Below are 22,591 nucleotides of genomic sequence, written 5' to 3'. Positions count from 1 at the left end.
ACAAATTTATTTTGTGTTCTGAAACACAAATTACAATTACAATCATAGCTATAATTATAATTAGAATAGGAACCATATGCAGGCATGCAAGGAAACGATTCAATCTGGTGCCCTTGAAGTGATCTTTCTGTTTTTATAATAAATGAAAATGCACATACTTGTCAATTTAACTGCAAGAGCACAAGTTTGGAGCAGGAGGACTAGCAGAAAGGTATCGTTAGCTTGGTAAGTTATATGTGGTGAGCTCTTTAATGCCACTTGTTAAAATTTTTTGTTAATCAACTTAATTATATTAATTTGGCTAGGACATTTCTCATGTTTATCCAGTTATTAATGAAATTTATACCATGCTTAATAAGGCTAAGTTTAATAAGATACTGAGCATGGTAAATGTGTGCAATTCCTAATAAATTTATCCTCATGTTAGAACGAGTAAGTGAATGTCCTAGAACCCCTGAAAAACCCCCTCCCATCCTCTGTCATGCCTGCAATGTCTTTCTGGCTCTTCTCATCTCTGTGCATTACTGATGTGCTTGTCACTTAGGGGCCCCTCGTGCCTGTTCCTTTTTTTTTTTTTTTTTTTTTTTTTTTTTTGAGAAGGAGTCTCGCTCTGTCATCAGGCTGGAGTGCCTTGGTGTGATCTCGACTCACTGCAACCTCTGCCTCCCGGGTTCAAGCGATTCTCCTGCCTCAGCCTCCTGAGTAGCTGAGACTACAGGCGCCCGCCACCATGCCCAGCTAATTTTTTGTATTTTAGTAGAGACGGGGTTTCACCACGTTGGCCAGGATGATCTCGATCTTCTGACCTCGTGATCTGCCTGCCTTTTCCTGTTTTTGGTCCATACTGTGGGGACAAGAAGACTCGTGGTGAAAAAGAAAAGCCTAGGAACATAGATAAGCCAAGCCCCATACCTGGTTTCTTTTCCTTTTTGTGCTACAACTGCCTAAATGCGCATCTCCCAACATGACCTCCTCACCTCTGCCTCCTTCCTCCCCAGCTACAGATCTCCTTATCTTCACCTGATGCATAAACACCCAACACAACGTCTTGTTTTGAGACTACACGCTATTGTGGTCTGTTAGAGATAAGACTCTGGAAACATATTTCAGCTACACTACCTTCTAGTGGTACGCGATAGGACATGTTTATGGAAAATGGGGACGAGAATGCATTTTTCCTGGGTTTGTGAGAATTATTGAGTATTTATGACTTAGTAAAGAATTATTTGGAAGGAACAGACCATCTGCTCAAAGGGAACATTTATTGCAAGTGTCATTCGTCCTTTCTCTGCCTGTCTCTCACTCTCCGTTTGAGCCACATGATTTCTGTCTGTGAGCCTGCCTCTGTTTTCTCACCTTGAACACTGGCTTTATTCTGTTTTGTTTTGGTTTGTTTCTCTCCTTGCATAGTACCCAAGTATGGCTGATTGTGACTGAGTGTAATGACCTCCCAATCAAAAGCCCTAACGAGACTCCCCAGAAAACACCCAAAGGTGAAGGTGCACTGGGAGAAAATGAAGTTGCATGGGGGCATCAGAAACAGGAGGCATGGCCGGGAGCAGCAGGTCAGGAGAGTGCAAATGGAAGGAAAGAGCAGATCTGCTTAAGCAAAGTATTGGATTTCCCTGCAGAGCAAACCCAAAGTTGTTTGAAACCTCCCTTTTTAATCCCCTCTGAAAGCCTTGCCCCATCTCTGCTGGAACCACTACTCAACCACCCTCCTTAGCTTCATGGTATGGGTGGAGAGAGGACACAACTCTTTGGTCATACTAAGTGGTGAGACTTCACTGCAGTACTTACAACTCAGGGATCATTTTCCCTGTCAAACTTCTAAATCTTATAGGACTTGAGAATTTTATTAAGAGCTGAAGAAATAGGCTATTACAGTCTAACCTGAAGCTCAAATCATGCTGTATAAGATAGTTTCTTTAGAGAAACACCACATAGTTACTATAAACTTACAAATGGACAATTTGTAAATTGGTGCTATTTTACAACATAATATTAAGTCGATTTCCTTGCATTTAAAAAATACATATTCTGAAATAATTTAGAAACACAGATAAAAAATACCTATGTGTCTGTCAGAAATAATAATAGCTAATATTTACGGACCACTCACTGTGTGTTTTATTAGGTATTAAATTATTTAATGCTCACAGCACCATAAAGGTAGGTACTAATACGATCTGTTTTACAAAAGAGGAGGTTGAGGCACAGACAGCATAAGGAATTTGATGAAGGTCACATAGTTACTGAATGGGGATTTCATCTCAGGCAGTCCACGTTTTATTTTTAGCCACTTCATTTTCACCCCTGTGTATTACCCTACTGTAAAAATAACCCAGTTTGTTCATTCATTTATTCATTCCACTATTGATGGACATTGAGCTTGCTTTTTATTGTTTTGCTATTGCAGACCTTCTAAGACCTTTCTTATCCATGCCTTTGTATGCACACGTGAGAGAGCTGTTCTAACATATATAGCTAGGACAGCAATTTCTGGGTTAAAGGATATGAACACCTTTGACTCTCTGAGATACGGCAGATGGCTCTCCGGATGATAGGGCTATTTTGTATGCCTTCTAGAAACGTGTAAGGGTGCTCATTGTCTACATCTTCATCTGCACTTGATGTTATCAGGCTTTTATACCTGATGGCATGAAATGGTGTCTTGTAATGTAAATTTGCATCTCCCTGATCTCCCTGATTAATGGATGTTGAACATTTTTAGGTTCAAGGGCCACACATTTTCTGTTTTTTTTTTTTTTTTGAGATGGAGTCTTGCTCTGTTGCCCAGGCTGGAGTGCGGTGGCGTGATCTTGGCTCACTGAAAGCTCCGCTTCTTGGGTTCACGCCATTCTCCTGCCCCAGCCTCCCGAGTCGCTGGGTCTACAGGTGCCTGCCACCACGCCTGGCTAATTTTTTGTATTTTTAGAAGAGACGGGGTTTCACTGTGTTAGCCAGGATGGTCTCAGTCTCCTGACTGTAGATTGCTTGTTTATCTCATTTGCCCATTTGTCTGTTGATTTTTCTAAGTGATGTTCAGGAATTCTGAGTGTTTCTAAAGGGTATATTGTTTCTTTCTAAATAAAAATTTAAGATATTGAAGACAAATCTAAAATATTAATGCTTGACACATGTACCTTTTTCATCTCTCCCATGTTTAGTCAATAAGGCAATTCTTTTATGTGGTATTAAAGAAACCGATTAGAAAGTTTCTTTGTTGTGTGCTTAAGTGTGAGTCTTAGAAAGGTGAAAAGTTATAATTGACTCTTTTAGCATCAAACCAAGCAGGTATATAACTGTTTAAATACTATTTTAGCATAAACCATAGCTGTGGGAAGGGTCACTCCAGTGCTTGATAAATAGAAGTCTATTCAATTGGACCCTCATTCCTCAGCGGCTGCTGTGACAAGCCGTTTTCCCGCTGCTGCTCAGGTAGGAGTTTTCATCCCTTGACACTTTGACAGATGTGGCTGCACACTTTTGAACCATCTTCCAACACACCCCCGTGCTCTATTACCATGAGGAAAGTCTCTGACAAGAGAATGAAAGTACATATGCATGAGACGTGGTACAGTGGATCTCAGTTTCCCTCTGGTAACATTCCACCGCGTGCCTCCTGTGAGGAACAGAGGGAGGTAACAGGCGCTTGCTGAAAGTAGGTCAAACGGTGGCGAAATTATTCCTGCAGTGTTTTAATGCTCTTTGAAAACATTTCCATTGAAGGCTAAGATTGAGGGGAGGTGGCCTGTGTGATGTGAGCATTTCAAGTGACAAAGTGACATCCTAGGCACTCCTGAAACTGGCTTCTGCGTGAACCTTCCCACAAACTGGCAGATCATTTCAAGAATTGATGGAGCCCATGAGAATGTAGGTTCCCTCCAGAATGCAGCTCTGTCCCCAGCCCATTCCCACAAAGAAACTAGGTTTTCCCTGCATTTCCAGAAACCTCCAAACCAACCCATTATGCTTCTCCTTTTGTCCTCTCCAAATCCAATCTGATCCTTCTTCAATTCTGTCATTACTTCAGTATTTTGATATTTTTTGACTCATTCTCTCCACTCCATCTTCATATTCCTGCCCTCAAAATCAGGTCAATGCTTCCTCAACAGAGTGATCTCTGATTCCTTGATTATATTTGGTCATTTTCTTTTTTGTTTCTCTTTCTTCTCTATTGCTTCATTCACGATAGGCATTTGCCAAAAATTTTCTGAATTACACGTGATTGTACATATCCAGCTGCGTTCATGTGCAGAAAACATAGCCTCACACACAGCAGACCCAAATTCTTACTCTCCCCTTAGGCAGGTGTCAAACGATGCTTCCCCCAAATGCTCACGCATGCACGCAAACAGAGACACACAGTCAAAAACACAGCATGCATGTGTACACACACATACACACTCATACAGGCTCACACATGCATGCAAGCAGAGACACACAGTCAAAAACACAGCATGCATGTGTACACACATACACACTCATACAGGCTCACACATGCTCACACGCACACACATCTCAAACACACACAGTGACACAGACACACACATGCACACTCGTGCACATACACACGCCTACACACTTATGCTCATGCACGCTCACACAACTCACATGTACATACGCAGTGACACACAATCACAGACACACACATGCACACAGGCACACACACAGATCTACACACACATGCTCATGCACACACACTTCACATGTACATACACACAGTGACACACAATCACACACAGACACACATATGCACACATGCACATACGGCTACACACACATACATACACACACCTTACAATGCACACTCACAAACGGTGACACACAGTGACACACACACACATGCATGCACACAGACATGCATACACACTTATACACACACACACACCTCACGCATACTCACAGTGACACAGTGACACACAGACATGTACATGCTTATGCACACATGCACACACATGCACAGACACACTTGTACATAATCATGCATGCTCACACACATACACACGCACATACCTCACACACACACATACACTCACACACAGGCACACACACATTCATTTTCAATTTCTCAGGGGAATATAAAACAACTGCTTGGAGGAAAAGTTTGTAGGAAAAAGTGAATATAAAAATGGTTATTCAGTAATTACCTGGAATAAATATTAAAACCAGGAAAAATACAATAGCTACATGTGGAAAGGGGTAGCTAAAATGCTACTTGAAAAAGGCCTATTGTAATTTTGAAGCCAGTGGCCAAATAAACTAAACAGAGAGGCCAATTGTATAAATCCTCAGTTCTAAATATCCCATATATATTTATTTAAATATATATTCAATATGTATCTAGTATATCCTGATTATATTTCAAATAATAATTATATTTAGAATAGACACCAGATGACCAGGCATAGGATAATAAAAAATAAGATTAAAATATTAGTGTTATTTTTATTTATTTGTTTATCTGTCTTACTGGCAATTAAACAGTTTTGCTTCTTTGATTTTTAAACCTCGCTGGAAGAAATATGCAGAACATTTTAAAATTATTTGCGTGCCACATTATCTCAAACTAAATTCCTGTCTCATATTTTCATCCTCCAGTTTGAATCAGTCCTATAACTCTTGAATGTTTACAATTATATTAATTAGGAGACATGTACTAACTTATGCCAAACATTTTTAAAATGTCCGTTGGAGACAAATTTCCATCACCAAAGATTTGTTGCATTGTCACCTTTGGCAAAAATGAAGGATGAGTTTTTTTGTTTGTTCGTTTGGTTAGGTTTTGCAAGTCTTGATCTCCAGGTTAAATACGCAGCCTTCTTTAAGCCTTAAACCCAGGGTTTGAAAGTGCTATGTATTTTCTCAGTGTTCAACACAATCTGCAGTAGAAGGGTTTGGAGCAGCAATATGATGCCTTATGCACTCTAAAGCTGCTGACAGGTTTAGACATAATCTAAAATGTAAGTCACTTTGTGTATCAGGCAGTTCAGTCCTTCACATTTGTTTTAATGTTTTTCCTAAATACTCTAAATATTTCAAAGTGAGTCTTTCATTAAAGATTCTACATAGCTCAAAATTATTTTATTTATGTATGCATTTATTAAATATCACAAGTGAGGTCCTGCATTGCATTAGAAATGCAGTGTGTTAGAAAGGACAGTTAGCTTCAATTTTGAATTCATAATTTGACTCTTGAGTTTAAAACAGAAGTTTTGTGTTCAACTGCCCACCGTTTAATACTAAAAATAAAAGATGAACATAAAAGTCAATTTGAAGTGATTCTAGATGTAGGAATTTAATTAGCTATGGGAATGTCAATGACATCTCAAAACCATCATGGCGTCGTGTCACCTGTCTAGCAGCCCTACTGTAGCCCTTCCTGACTTCTCACTAACTTACCCATGAAGACAAAGATAAAGAAAAACTCACAACAATACAGGTAACTAAGAAAGCACCTTTTGTCAAAGTCTGTTGAGATTATTCAGTAACTGTGTGGTTGGTGGAGTACTAGTGAGAAAAATATAAAACATCATGTATGTTCAAATTGTTTAATCTAATGTGTCCATCCTTTTAGGAACTCAGTACTGAAGTCTAGGAACATCAGGCTAAAAAAAATAATGGTTGGATTTTTCTACTCTTTCTAGACACCAGGGAACATAAGAGAAAATTATTGTGGAAGGACTAATATTCTGATTTTTATTATTACCTATGTCCAGCCAAATAAGCAAGGTCAACACTTCACCGTTGAAAACCCAAGATTTTAGCATTTTCTTTCTTACTTTTTACTCTAGTATTTCACTGACACTTGAGTGTATGTCAGAATCAGATGGTCATGAAGAAGGGACAGCCCTGGTGACTGCCACAGGCTGAGACTTACTGCTGGAACATGTATAGTGAGGCCTCCTTGGTTGACCATCACCCTGGGTCTTCTTGTACCCAAAGCAGAACGGTGCGGCTTCCTGGAATAGGAGATCAGATTACTTGAAGCAACAAGATTGTATTGCTTGAACTCTAGTGTCCTAATTTGTTTTACTCACTTTGTATTAATACATGCCAAAGATAGGGAAGGGGATGAGAGGGTCTTGGGACCACCATCTAGGTTACAGCATCCCTCTTTTAGGAGTCCTTGCTAAGACACCTCAGGGGAAACTGCCTTTCTGAAGCCTGGCTCATGGTCCAGTTAACTATGTCAACAGTACCAACATTACTTTCATTTAATACAGGAGATAGAGAAATGTTTCGCCCCCGAGGCTACTTTCCTCAGAAGGAAGCAGAAGATGCTCCATGGCCAGTTGAGTACATGGAGGAAATTAAGTTATATCAAAAATTATTGTTGAATCTACTATGAATCCAGCCTTGCAGGAACTGAGTACTGAAGCTTAGGAGCACCAGGCTAAAAAATATATATATATGAGCTTTTTCTACTCTTCCTGGACACCAAGGAACATGAAAGAAAAGTGTTGTGGAATAACTAATATTTTTTATTTTTCTTACCCATGTCCAGCCAAGTAAGCAAAGTGAACACTTCATTGCTGAAAAGCCAAGATTTTAGCATGTTTATTCTTAATTTTTCTTCCAAGTCAATAATGAAGTCATGCAGGGGTATTGAGTTCTTAATCTGTAAATTATAGGTTAGTTAATTGAAAGGTTTTTGTACATGTCATCGTTTACTTTTCCTTTCTCCTACTAATCCATAAATGTAGGCCACAAAGTGTGAGGAAACCAGGAGATTTTAAGTAGTGTTCTATAAGATAGTTTAAATTGTGAATATCCATTATGGCATTGTACTCTAGGAAATACATGTTGTCCTAAATTGAAGCTTTCATAAAGAAAATTTCCCATGTTTTAAATCAATTCAAGACAGATGATTTTATTGGGCAGGATATAGGAAAAGTTCTGTTTTAAATATTTCTTACTTTAACTGATATATTCGGATCTCTGTAGTCTTAGTGACAGTATCCCAATGCCCAGAAATGGCTTTTGTGTGCTCCTAGTGCTTAGTAAGGCATCATAGCTATGTGACTGCCATGGCATTATGATTGATAAGGAGTCTCTAAACAGCAGAAAAGGACTATATATAATATATATGACCCAGACTAGAGTAACAAAGCTAAACACCTTAGAAAAGCCCAGAAAATAGTCTCCCCTTCCCACAAGGGTTATTATTTATGATCAATGTATGAGTTTTCAAATACCCTACAGCAGACTCAGAGATGCCATAAGAGCTGGGGGAGCTGAGTGGTGAACAATCAAGTTGAAGTCCAGGAGTCCTGACTGTTAGCGTTTTCTGCTTTCCATAATGTAAATGCTCCCATCATGGCCAATTTCAAGTCACCAACATGACATCAGTAAACATAAAGGTGGAGAGAGATGCGATTGCAGCTCCAGCACACCACAGCTGGGGCAAGCTGCACTCCCACTTCAGTCGGAGATGGCATATACATACATACATGTCATAGATGTCTATTTAAACACGTTGCAAAATTTTGTTTGCAGAAAGTGGAATTTTTGATGCCTCCATCCAAAGTACCTAGTTTCCAACATCACTGTAGAGGGAAAGAGAGAGGGAGACTTTCGAGAAGGCACACCCTTTCTCAAAGTGACACATCCAAAGTGATGCATCACTTCCATTTCTGTTCTGGTTGTGAGAACCAATCACATTGCTCCACTTCAGTAATAGTAAGCTGAGTGATGTAGATGAGCTATATGCCAGGAAGAGGAAACCAGCTTTGTAGGTATAATAGCTTTTGCTAAACCACAAGGCATCCTAAAACTTAATGGCCTGGACAGACACTAACTCTTGCTCATGAATTTGTGGATCAGTTGAACAGCCCTGCTAGTCTGAGCCAATCTCAGCTGACTACAGCTGAGCTCACCCCTGCCTCTGCGGTCAGCCACTCGTCAGCTGGCATCTCTGATTTTGGGTGTGGCTCGCCGTTAATTGGAATGAAGAGAATGGCAGGGCCCGTGGCCACCTGGCCACCATGCAACAGGCTAGGCTGCAGGGTTGATGTGGTCGCTCGGGGTTCCAAGAGCAGCAAGAGTAATTTCTAATACACAAGTATTTTCCAAGTCTCTGCTTACTTCACCTTTGCTACCATCTCACTGACCAAAACAAGTCACATGGCTGAGTCTGGAGTTGATGTGGAGGATACTGCCAAGGATGTGTGGATACAGGGAGGTGAATTCAATTGGAGGCCACTGGGTTTTTTCACACAGGCTAAGAGGAATTTGAAAATCACTGGCTTGGCATCATAATCAATCCTGCTTAGAGGTGATTTCTTTCACACCAGCCATTAGTGGTGCTTTTTCCTTCTTGTTAAAATCTAGTTTGTGTTGTAAAGTCAAGAGGAGCTGGTGATTGAAAAAAATAACATCCACATTTGTTTGTTGATTTGTGATTTGACATCTAACCTTACTCTTACAGAGAAGAGTGAAAGCTATACTCACATGGCCTAGAGATAAAGGGTCTGTTCAGGATTCCCTTACTCGGCTCTCCATTCCAATAAAGAGAGCCAGCCACTGATAGGGCGTGGCAGCTGGCAGGGTGTCCACTGAAATCATAGGCTCTTGGTACCTTTGTGGAGATTGACATGTGGATTCCCTTCTGTCCTGACTCTCTAAGGACGCATCAGGAACAGACAGATGGGAAAGGCAGTCTCTAAGGATATCCACTGGTTCTGTTTTCAGTGTTGATATAAGTGTTACCTTTTTAATATAAATTCTTTGTATTGGACAGAATAATTGTGTACATTGATAGTAGAAGTAATGAATATCCAGATGTCTTCTAAATAAGGGAAGCAAAAGATGTCCCACTTGCAAATGGGAGATTTATTTTAGGTTTTATGCATTTGGTCTTTTACATTGTGTCCTTGTTCTTATGTTCATGGCTCATATGCAAGATGGTTTCTGAGAATTTCATCATGTAATTGCATTGTTCTCCAAATAAGTTTATTTCAAAATCCAATTAAAACACAAGTTTTAGTACATGGCTGATGCAGTATTCAGTGGAGGAGACTTTGTTTTACTAAGTTGAGTTATTTTACTCACTCAAACAGCAATTTAAAGACAGATTTCATTTCTGAGCTGTACTATTCATTATCCTAATTTATATTTATTGCAACCTCTGAGACCACTATTTTGTCTCTTTGCCTACAGTCTTCAGAATCTTTAAGTTACTGTTTCATAGGAAAAATTATTGGAGAAATTTAATAGAAAGAGCTTTTATGAAGTACTTAAGCATTTATACCACAAAAAAAGATAAGATAGCTTTAGATCATTTTGAAAGTTTATAAATGTTCACAGTCCATTTCAAGATTACTAATCTCTTCCACCTGATTTCTTATGTTACACCTTCAGACCTTCCCTGTAAGCAACTGACTGCATCTCTACTTTCAAATCCTTAGAGTGTTTTCCAAGACTGAAATAATGAGAGTTACAGAGCACACAGTGTCCACTGCAGGCTAGACTCTACACTGAAGTCTCATTTATTTTCATTTTACAGCCAAAAGATGTAGATGTCATCATACTCATTTCCTCTGTGAGAAAACTGAGTCACAGAAAGGTGAAATCCGGCACAGAGACAAGATTTAAACTCAGCTCATCCTGTCTTCAAAATTGACATTCCATTAAACCATGGCAATCTTAAATCTTTCTGTGAAGAACAGATTGTCTTCAGCTTTCAGATTTAGGGTTCATGTACTTATACCTTCTATCCAACCACAAATACTTGGTGAGGAAGCTGCTGTCACTCTTTTTTAATATATAGAGCAATGTTGACTGATGAATTTTGACTGTCTGATACAAGGCAAGAGACTACCTGGTTTGGGCTCACAATGTCTAAGATGTTCCTATCTCTGTGGGCCTAGAAATCTACTTAGACTTTCTGAGCCTGCTTCTCCATATGTAAAAGGGGATGCAAAAGTATCTACCTCACAGAGTTGTTGAGGATTAAAGATGTTATTACATGAGCAAGCAACATGTTTGGAATGAATCTTGGCACAAACCAAGCACTCCAGAAAACAGTAGCTCTTATTTCAATAATCCATCCTGTTGGTGTCCATTTTAATTGCTTGAGGAGCCCTCCCCGTGTTTGGCTTAGACTTCCACAGTCTCCTGGGAGGTTTGCTTTCACGGCAGGACTCAGAATCAATGTGGGAAAAAGTGACCTTTCTTGTTGTTCTGCTTGAGGTTGGACTCATTCCCATTGTTCCAGACTCATTGTCTCATTACACTTTTGGACACAAAGCAAGATGAAAGTGTTGGTTGCTATTATGAGTTTTATATCTGTAGTTGTCAAAGTTACAGAGACCCTGCATTGGCAAGTCACCTTGTGTGGAACCCTATGGTCAGGTACCATTTTGTAGCCCTGGGCACTTTTATACAATCATGTTTCATAGAAGGTGATTTGAGCTGGTATACAAGACAATTTGAGCTGGTGTCTGTCAAAATCATTGACAATACTGTGTTAGTTTCCTGTTGCTGCTGTAACAAATAACCACAAATGCAGTGACTTAAAACCACACACATGTATTCTCTTAGAACTCTGCAGTTAGAAGTCCAAATGGACTTCCTTAGGCTAAACACAAGGTATCAGCAAGGCTGCATTGCTTTTGGAGACTCTGGAGAAGAAATGGCTTCCTTGCCTTTTTCACCTCCTGGAGGCCACCTGCATTTGCATTTCTTAACTTTATGAGAATCTGTAATGATGTCTTTATAATGCCTCCAAATGGTTGCAAAGCTAACACATGCTTTTGTTTTTATGAAGCCAAACAGATTTAGTTGATTTTTGACCATGGAGTTGGGGTATGGGAACAAGGTTGGCAGCCATTTTTGTGTTGGTGTAGTCCAACATATTACATTCCAGCCAGCATCTGTGGTATTCTATTCTAGTCATTATAGACTTTTAGAATCATGAAACTGTGAAGTTGTAAATAATCTTATAGGTCACCCAGTGCAGACTGCTATTAAGGAGTATCCCCTACAACAGTGCTTCTCAAAATTCAACGTGCTCATGAATCACCTGGGAACCATGTTAAAGATACAGATTCTGATTCAGTAGGCCTGGGATGGGGCCTGAGATCCTGCATTCTTAATAATTGCTTCCAGGTTGCTGCTGGTCCAGGGACCACACTTTGAGTAACAATGCTCATTCCTGACAGATAATGCTGCCTTGGGGATTAATCTAGTGTAGATTCTTTGTATTTTGAAAATTCCAGCTGTCATATACACAGATAAGTAATTTTTGGATCAAAGCCAAACTAAAAACATATCCAGAACTCCTCTGCTTTTAAAAAATGTAAACCGAAATGACATTGCAATTAAAGGAAACTTTAAAAAATCGAATGTGTATGTAGAGTCTGAAGGACCTTTTATTAAAATATATAAATAAAAATATGCACACACATATGTGAATACACATATGTATGTACACACATACACATATACTAGAGATGTATGTGTTCATCTGTCTACATAGATAGGTAGAGGGATAGATCATGCATCCATATTAAATAATGCAATTGTGAAGACCTCAAGTCATATAATATTTTGTGGTACTGACTCAGCTTTAACATTTTCCTTTATATTAATTTTTATTAGAAAATAAAAACTTGAAAAGTATAAATTTGGACTTTCCTATAGATACAAGGATGAATCTAAATGTAATGTCATCAGCCTTTTTACATTAAAGAAACTGATAGCCAGTTTCAAGCACTGGCTGAAGTGAATTGAGTTGAAGTGGGCCATGCCACTAGCTCTAACTTTAAAGCTGGAGTTACTGATTTTAATATTTAAATGTAGGTACTGCACATATTTATCACCTTAATTCTTATTTAATATTTGAAAGTTACTGCTTTGGAGAAAGTCAGCTAAGCAATGGTGATTATAGTGTATCAAAATCCATTGTAAGTGATTATTTTAATAACTCTGAACCAACAGGGACACGTAGACATTCAGACAAAAAACAACCTAATTATAATGACAGCACCAAAGTGAAGCTGTGACAGTTACAAAACCAATTTAAAAGTTTCCTGACAGCCATGGCTAAAAGCTTTGTTTGGATCTTTCAGTAATAACAGTTTACTTAAGACATAAATCCACAGCTAAGGAAAATAGAAAAAGAAAGTTGTGGCTTTTCTGCCATGCAGATGAAATGGAAATCAGCAGAAATGTTTTTAATAGAACATTATGCTGAAAGGAGTATAGAAAAGGAATAATAGTAATGGAATTTAACTCTCACAATGCAAGAAAGACTAAATAACAATAAAAATTTTAATGAGCATACAAACGTGCCTGATGATTTGCCTATCTGTGTTATGAAGGTCAGTCATTTCTGCAAGTAAATTGATGTGCATATAAACATGTTGATTGGCAGCTCTGGAATTTCATTTTTGTGTTACCTGTAAAATAAAGTCAAAGGGAAACGGATATGCATCAATAGCCACGGTGACAGGAAGCCTTAATAAAACTCTACTTTCCCGATGTCACTGGCATGTCTCAAATTATTAGATCCTTATCAATGTTACTTACCTCACTAGACTATGGGCTGAGTCTGATATGCAACATAATTAATTCTTCAACCTCGGGTAATTAATTTCTCATTCCCGAACAGAAAAATGCTTGATTCACAAAATTGCATTCCTTTTTTCTGTAAACCTTTGTAGAATATTTGTAAGTGTAATCACTGTTCTAAGCCCTTTACATATATTGACTCATTTAAAATTAATAACAAGTCTTCGGAGTAGGTACTATTTTCTCCACTTTATCAATGAGAAAACAGAGGTTTAAGTAACCTCCCTGGGGCCACGGTGCCAGTAAGTGGTGGAGTTACGGTTCCAGGCAGTTTGGCCCAGAGCACCTGATGTAGGATAAGGAAGACCCCATGAAACACATACATAGAGTCATGGAGACATTGGCAGTGCTCAGAAGACGCAGTTCTTGTTCTCTTACCCCATTTTAGTAATAACAGTTTGCTTAAGACATAAATCCACAGCTAAGGAAAATAGCTCTTTGAGTTGCAAGGACTAAAGGATTCTCAGGTCAGACCAGATGGTAAGGGCATGTGTTAATAAATACCCAGAAGAAATGAAACCTCAGAAAGAGGATGTGTGGTGGCGCTAGTCCCTGGGCAGATGTGGCTCAGTGGTGTGTTGTTTGTGCTCAGTTCCTTTCCATGGGTCTGCTTCTCTCTCCTCTTTCTGCTGCCCAGGGCCTTCAGCCTCCACTCTCTCCATTTAAGTATTCCCTACCCCACAGTGGGCAGCGGGCCCCAGAATGGACTTGAAATAGACTAGGGTAAAATGACTTAGTCTCTCTGGACTGTGTGAAATGTGAGTAATATATCTCGCCATATAGAGCTATGGTGGATATTAAAGTAGATAAAACAAATAACATTTGAATAATGTGGATTATGACCAAGTCAGATTTATCCCTGGGATACAAGGATGATTCAACATATGCAAATAAATGAATGTGATACATCCTATCAACAGAATGAAGGATAAAAACTATATGATCATTTCAATTCATGCTGAAAGAGCATTTGGCAAAATTCAACATCTCTTCATGGTAAAACCCCTCAGCAAAACTGGGGATAGAAGGAACATACATCAACATAATAAAAGCTATATATGACAGACCCACAGCTAGTATCATACTGAATGGGGAAAATCTGAAAGCCTTTCCTCTAATATCTGCAACATGACAAGGATGCCCACTATCACCTCTGTTATTCAACATAGTACTGGAAGTCCCAGCTAGAAAAATAGGACAAGAGAAAGATTAAAGGGCATCCAAATTGGAACGGAAGAAGTCAAATTATCCTTGTTTGCAGATGACATGATCTTATATTTGGAAAAACCTAAAGACTCCACAAGGAAACTATAAGAACTGATGAACAAATCTAGTAATGTTGCAGGATACAAAATCAACATACAAAAATTAGTAGCATTTCTATAAGCCAACAGCAAACAATGTGAAAAAGAAATCAAGAAAGTAATCCCATTTACGGTAGCTACAAATAAAATAAAATTCCTTGCAATTAACCAAAAAAATTGAAGGATCTCTATAATGAACACTGTCAAACAGTGATGAAAGAAATCGAAGAGGACACCAAAAATGGAAAAATATTCCATATTCATGGATTGGAAGAATCAATATTGTTAAAATGTTCATACTACCCAAAGCAGTCTACAGATAAGATTGAATCCTTATCAAAATACCAATGATATTCTTCACAGAAATAGAAAAAAATTCTAAAATTATATGAAACCACAGAAGAGCCAAATCTATCCTAAGCAAATTGAACAAAGCTGGGGGAATCACATTACCTGACTTCAATTTATAATTCAAAGCTATAGTAACCAAAACGCCATGGTACTGCCATAAAAACAGACACATAGACCAATGAAACAGAATAGAGAACCCAGAAGGAAATCCACACACCTACGGTGAACTCATTTTTAACAAAGGTGCCAAGAACATACACTGGGGAAAAGAGGGTTCCTTCAATAAATGGTCCTGGACATCCATATGCAGAAGAATGAAACTAACCTGTATCTCTGTAAGGTACAAAAATCAAATCAAAATGGATTAAAGACTTAAAGCTATGACCTCAAACTATGAAATTACTACAAGAAAACACTGGGGAAAATCTCCAGGACATTGGACTGGGCAAAGATTTTATGAGCAATACCCCCATAAGCACAGGCAACCAAAGCAAAAATGGACAAATGGGATTACATCAAGTTACAAAGCTTCTGCACAGCAAAAGATACAATTAACAAAGTGAAGAGACAACACACAGAGTTAGAGAAAATATTTGCAAACCACCCCTCTGACAAAGGATTAATAACCAGAATATATAAGGACCTGAAACAACTCTATAGGAAAAATCTAATAATCTGATCAAAAAATGGGCAAAAGATTTGAATACAAATGACAAATGGGCAAAAGATGGGCAAAAGAAGACATACAAATGACACAAACAGTTATATGAAAAGGTGTTCAACATCATTGATCATCAGAGAAATGCAAATGAAAACTACAATGAGACATCATATCACCCCAGTTAAAATGGTTTATATTCAAAAGTCAGGCAATAATAAATGCTGGTGAGGATGCGAAGAAAAGGGAACCCTTCTACACTGTTGGTGGGAATGTAAATTAGTACAATCACTATGGAGAACAGTTTGAACGTTCCTCAAAAAACTAAAAATTGAGCTGCTGTAATTTAGCAATCCCACTGCTGGGCATATACCCAAAAGAGAGGAAGTAAGTATATCTAAGAGAAATCTTCACTCCCATGTTTGCTGCAGCACTGTTTGCAATAAGATTTGGAAGCAAGCTAAGTGTCCATCAACAGACGAATAGATAAAGAAAATACGGTACATATGCGTAATGGAGCACTATTCAACCATAGTAGAGAACAAGATCCAGTCATTTGTAACAACATGGATGGAACTGGAGATCATTATGTTAAGCGAAATAAGCCAGGCACAGAAAGACAAACATCACATGTTCTCACTTATTTGTGGGATCACAAAATCAAGATAATCAAACTCATGGACATAGAGAGTAGAGATTGGTTGCCAGAGGCTGAGATGGGTACTGGGGGGCCGGGGGGAGGTAGGGATGGTTAATGGGAACAAAAAAAATGGAAAGAATAGATAAGACCTACTATTTGCTAGCACAATAGGGTGACTGCAGTCAATAATAATAACTGTACATTTTAAAATAACTTAAAGAGTGTAACATAATCATTTGTAACTCAAAGGATACCTCATTCTCCATGATGTGCTTATTCCCCATTGCATGCGTGTATCAAAACATCTTGTGTACTCCATAAATATATATATGTGTGTATATATATATACTTATGTGTGTGTGTGTGTATATATATATATACACTTACTGTGTACCCACAAATATTTTTAATGTGAATAATATGGCCTGGAACATAGTAACCGTTTAATACATGATAACCTTTATAATAATACTCATTATGGCCAGGCATGGTGGCTCATGCCTGTAATCCCAACACTTTGGGAGGCCGAGGCGGGCGGATCAGGAGGTCAGAAGATCGAGACCATCCTGGCTAACGTGGTGAAACCCTGTCTCTACTAAAAATACAAAAAAATTAGCCAGACGTGGTGGCGGGTGCCTGTAGTCCCAGCTACTCGGAAGGCTGAAGCTGGAGAATGACGTGAATCCAGGAAGCAGAGTTTGCAGTGAGCCAAGATCACGCCACTGCACTCTAGCCTGGGCGAGAGAGCGAGACTCTGTCTCAAAAAAATAATAATAATAATAATAAATAATACTCATTATTTTTTAATGTTTAATTATCTTTATCTTAATGTAGGCAGTAGACTTGGACCAGACTTGGGTTCCAGTATTGAGTCCATCTTCAATCCCTGTTTGACAGTGGGAAAGTTATTTAACCTCTTTGAGCCTCAGTTTCCTTATTAGAATAGGTTCCTAGGGCTGTTATGAGTTAATTTATGTAAAGCACCTAGAAAAACTCCAGGTAGAGAGCAAGTATGATGTACATGTCACTTACTAGAAGTTGTAGTAAAATTTTCAACAAATATTTATGGAAGTAATAAGTAAAAAATAAATCTTAGGTTTCTCTTACTTTTCCAGTTGTATAATAATCATCTCTAAAATATTTTCATCCACAGTCTTCTCCCTAAACACAGAATAAAGAAATACTTGTTTTGTGTTACTAGCTTTTTAAAAGCCATTTATCCATACAGTCAGAATTAAGGATAAATACTACCCAACCAACCAATTAAAAATTAAGATGCAAGCCATACACAAATGATATATATTTTCCATTTTTAGTCAAAAGTCTCTGAAACCATCTTCCTAGTCACTGTTTAGCTGCCTGAAAGAAAGGTTCCCTTGCCTGCCCAGTTCAGCAGTGTGGGACATGGATGGCTTTATCTTGAGAAGCCCTGTTTTGCGTAGCAGCACATCACAAAGGTGCTGTCAGCCAAGGACTAAGTCAATTACACTTAATCATGAGGTTTATTTCTTTGTTAAGAGTCTGTCTGTTTCGCCCCCTCAGAAAATGATGCGGTCATCCGTTTTCCACATGTTCATCCTGAGCATGGTGACCGTGGACGTGATCGTGGCGGCTAGCAACTACTACAAAGGAGAAAACTTCAGGAGGCAGTACGACGAGTTCTACCTGGCGGAGGTAAGCAGCTCTCCACCGTGCAGATCGCTGGGCAAGGAGCAGGTGAACCACGGACAGTGCCTCTTAGAGATGCAAAAGTGAAGTGTAGCCTGTTCATTACTTGACTTTCACCAAAGCTGAATCATTGTCTGCTTCTTAAGTGGTTCCTCTGGTCACAGTGTGGCCTGATTCATTTCCTGTCACCGCGGGCCTGAGTTATCTTCCTCACAGTATGTCACGTTGCCAGGGTAACCCTTTTCCCCTGGGCCTTACTCTAGGATCTTGCTGTTTTCCTATCCACCTCTTATTATCTCTCCCTTTCTCAGCTTACATTAGTTTGTTTCCTACTAAGTACAAGCAGGCACAGATTCAGAAGATCATAAATAAGCTGGTCAGCTCAGCAATACCTAGAAGAGGGCTGGAAGGACATATAGAGAGATGATAATGATAATTACTCCTCTAGAAACGGGTGTTACAACCTACATTAAAGACATCAATTAAAGGTAGGTTTCATGATTAAATAAGCATCTCCCTAGCACTCTACATATCATATTACAGTTTTGGAATAGTACTTCCTATTGAGAAGGTAATTTTGTTAATACCTGATTCTTAAAATATTTTAATTTTTATTTCTTTCAATAAGCATTTTGCATTTATATTAAAGCATTTTAATAATCTTCCAAGATCTTTGTTTTTTTATGTAAAAACTTACCTAAAATATATCTCAGAATTCAATGGTTACATATTTATGAAAAAATTGATTGACAACGTAGAAACCCATTCATTGTGTGAGTGAGGTATACATACACAGTTGTACAACGCTTCAATAAATCCAACCTATGAAAAAGTAAACTGAAAAGACAGAAAAAAGTCACAATTTTATTATTTTTACCAAAGCATTTTTCACATAAAAAATCAATTTGCCATATAATTAAGTGTTATTAGATTCCTAGAATTCTCTCAGTACATTTAAAAATTGATTTGGTTAATAAAAATTTAGTCTACCCACGCACAAGCTTTTCTGAAAAAGAATTGATTGCATGTACTTATTGAGCATAGACATCTATGTGGATATCAAGAAACTTTTAAGTAGTCACTTCTGAATTCTCCTCTTCATGGAAGTGTGTCTCCTGAAACAAAATACCGTTAATACAAAACTTTTACTGGGCTACAGTCTCTGTGATGCAACATTTGCCCAATGGCCACCTGGTATATGGAGCTTACAATCTAGCAAAAAAAAAAAAAAAAAAGTAAACAATAAGAGTTTTGTGCTATGGAGAACTAATGACAGGGGCTGATGAAGAAATTATATCCAGCCCAGCCTCTGAAAAATAAGTATAATTTTGCTGAAAATCCAGCACACGATGAATGGATTGTCAATAAAAGCAGAGAGAAGGTCGGGTATGGTGGCTTACGCCTGTAATCCCAGAACTTTGGCAGGCCAAGGCGGGTGGATCACGAGGTCAGGAGTTCGAGACCAGCCTGGCCAACATGGCGAAACCCCATCTATACTAAAAATACAAAAAATTAGCTGGGTGTAGTGTCGGGCACCTGGAATCCCAGCTACTCTGGAGGCTGAGGCAGGAGAATCACTTGAACCTGGGAGGCGGAGGTTGCAGTGAGCCGAGAGCGCACCACTGAATTCCAGCCAGGGTGACAGAGTGAGACTCCATCTCAAAAAAAAAAAAAAAAAAGCAGAGAGAAGCCTGGACTGATACTAATATTTGCAGGTAAATTTCTAACACAGGGAAAGAACAATGAAGGAAGCCCCATCAAGTTGTTTCTGTTTTTCCCAGGAAGTAGGAAGCAAGGTCTGCATCCAGCCAGATGATGAGACAGTGAAGTGGGAAGTTGGCAAAGAAAGGGGAGAGGGAAGAGGTGCCTAGGTTTAGGCAAAAAATTAACAATACAGCAAATGCAACATTAAAGATCCATTTAGGACTACGGATTTACAGTGATACCAATTCAGATAGCTCTGCAACTTTTTAGCCCTGTATAAGGAGAGGGAAAAGCAACGTTTAAATCAATCCACCTTTAGGGATTTTTTTCAGGTTAGGGGAACTGAGAAACAAGGGGAAAAGATGGATTGCTGGCAAAGGAGTTGAAATGATGACCCTGTGGTCTCTGTTGGATGTGGAAATGGGAGGAGAATGGAGGAGTGAAGGTGAAGGATCAATGGTCTCTATATGGTTAAAGAACAGGTACCACCAAAGTGATGGAATAATAGAACCAGAAAAGGTTATGATCAGAGAGTGGAGTCCAGGATTTTACAATTCCAGGGTAATTCTAAGTAATGAAATATAAAATCTAGGGTGTCACGTGGATGTGGATGGCTTAAACATATTGATGGAGTCAAGGCAGAAATGGAAAGGACTGTTGAAGCTAAGGCGCTGGCTGAGTCTTCACATGGACATTGAAGTCACTCAGAGTGAGGCCAGTTCTTGGAGAGAAGAGTGGAGTCAGGGAGCAAAGTCACGGGGAATGAGCGAGTGACTGATGAACAGATTGACAGAAGGACAGAAGACAGCCACAGGGAGAGTGGGTGACAGCATGGTTTAACCTCATGGAATACGTTGCAAAGGAGTATCAAGGAGTAATGGATGGGCACCTCTTCCTTGTCCACATATTCTACTAGAAAGGGCTGGAAAGGGCTGCAGGGGTAACTCATGTATTTGAGAGAGAATCAGTTGAGGCACAGACAGAAAGTAGATTCTGGGAACAGAGATTGATAATGTAGAGGACATTATTTAACGTAGGAGAGACTCAAAGATTAGTTCAAGGCTCTGAGGAGGGAGAAGTGGGAAGATCGATGAGACAGAAGAATGATACAAGAGTAATAGCATCAGTAGGTAAAGATTTGCTGGCAAAAATGCCAGGAAACAAAAGCAGAAATGACCACAAGAGATTACAGTTATGCTTATCTCTCTGGGAGGAGGAATCTGCCTCTGCTCCTGAGGGAATCTTGACATTAGAGATTACAGTAACATTGCTTTTGTGATCTAGCACAGGGTGGGCAGGTGGTCACACTAAATCAGTCCTGGAGCATAAGTGAATAGGCCCTCCACACTGGCAACAGCAGGGAATGGAATTCTTTAGTAAATTTTACCTAACTTTTTCATGTACAAAATTGATCCTTTCCTAATGTGTTTATGTATGGTAGATGATTTATCCTCATACTGTAAGAAATTCCAACAAAATGTCAAATAATTGAATGTTGTAGAGTTGACTGGTTACTATTTAAGTGTATTGTAGAGTCCAGGGGTAGTTGGTAAATCCTTGTCTTTTTTCTTTTTTATATAATATTAAAAATAAAAACAACCTCAACAACAGACAGACAGGACTGGATGGTGGAATTCAGTATATATTATGTGTCCAATAATTGTTGTCCCCTGACAATAATAATAAGAAAGGGGGTGGGCAGAAACTTTGAGAGGTGGTGGATATGTCAATGGCATTGATGGTAATGGTTTCACAGGGGTACACTTATTCCCAAGCTCATCACATTGGTACATTACATGAATGCAGCTTTTAACATGTCATTCATTCTTAACAAAGTGGCAAATCAGTTAACCAGCTAACAACTAACTTGACATCCTGGAAAAATAAATAAATAAATAAACTAGGTAGTGGTGATTTTGTTCACTTAAACAACCAGATAGACCCCATCAGTGTACTCTTGAACTACTTAAGCATTCTGAATTTGTTCCACTCTAGGTTTTGGGGATTTTGGTGGGGTTTTTTTGTTGTTGTTGTTGTCTCCTTCTTTTTTTTTTTTTTTTTTTTTGAGACAGTCCCACTCTGTTGCTCAGGCTAGAGTGCAGTGGCACCATCTCGGCTCACTGCAACCTCCGCCTCCCAAGTTCCAGTGGTTCTCTTGCCTTAGCATCCCAAGAAGCTGGGATAACAGGCACACCCAGCTAATTTTTGTATTTTTAGTAGAGATGGGGTTTCGCCATGTTGGCCGGGCTGGTCTCAAACTCCTGGGCTCAAGCGATCCATCCATCTTGACCTCCCAGAGTGCTGGAATTACAGGCGTGAGCCATCACTCCTGGCCGTTCCACTCTGTTTTTGATTTTGTGTGTTTGACTTTCCCCAAGTATGTTTCGTTTTTATTCAAATTACATTGCCATTTCTCTTTGTATCAGAAACTTATACATGAGACAAAGTGATTTGTTTCAAATGAATGTGAAAAAGTCACTTTAATTAAACTTACTTTTTCATAATATATTCTATTTTTATAAAGTTTATAAAGATGTCTTGAGTTTAGGCCAGGGTTTGGCAAACTCTTTCTTGCAGACCCAGATAGGAAACATTTTGCCTTTTGTAGACCACCCTCTCTCTGTCTCAACTACTCAACTCTGAAATTGTACAAAAGTGAGTGTGGTCTCAGAATGGTTGTTTTCCAAT

At 38.9% G+C, this 22,591-nt stretch overlaps 1 protein-coding gene and 1 long non-coding RNA gene across 8 annotated transcripts in view; one reads left to right on the top strand and one right to left on the bottom strand.

Moving 5' to 3' along the window:
- The window catches only part of NALCN (sodium leak channel, non-selective), a 363,332-nt gene that overhangs the window by 140,185 nt on the left and 200,556 nt on the right, over positions 1-22,591 (top strand). For all 7 annotated transcript variants that reach the window (XM_031001413.3, XM_055359447.2, XM_055359450.2 and 4 more), the window contains exon 11: positions 18,074-18,205. In XM_031001413.3, coding sequence (XP_030857273.3) covers positions 18,074-18,205 — 132 coding nt within the window. The remainder of the gene's footprint in view (positions 1-18,073; positions 18,206-22,591) is intronic.
- Positions 13,309-18,431, bottom strand: LOC129526083 (uncharacterized). Its single transcript, XR_008670691.2, has 3 exons — positions 18,197-18,431; positions 17,639-17,692; positions 13,309-13,406 (listed from the first exon to the last, which is right to left on the bottom strand). It is a non-coding gene; the product is annotated as an uncharacterized lncRNA (long non-coding RNA).

This window comes from Gorilla gorilla, chromosome 14 (assembly GCF_029281585.2).
Source record: "Gorilla gorilla gorilla isolate KB3781 chromosome 14, NHGRI_mGorGor1-v2.1_pri, whole genome shotgun sequence".
NCBI classification, from domain to species: domain Eukaryota; kingdom Metazoa; phylum Chordata; class Mammalia; order Primates; family Hominidae; genus Gorilla; species Gorilla gorilla.
Note: the sequence above shows the minus strand (reverse complement) of the source record. Positions and strands in the feature narration are given on the sequence as shown.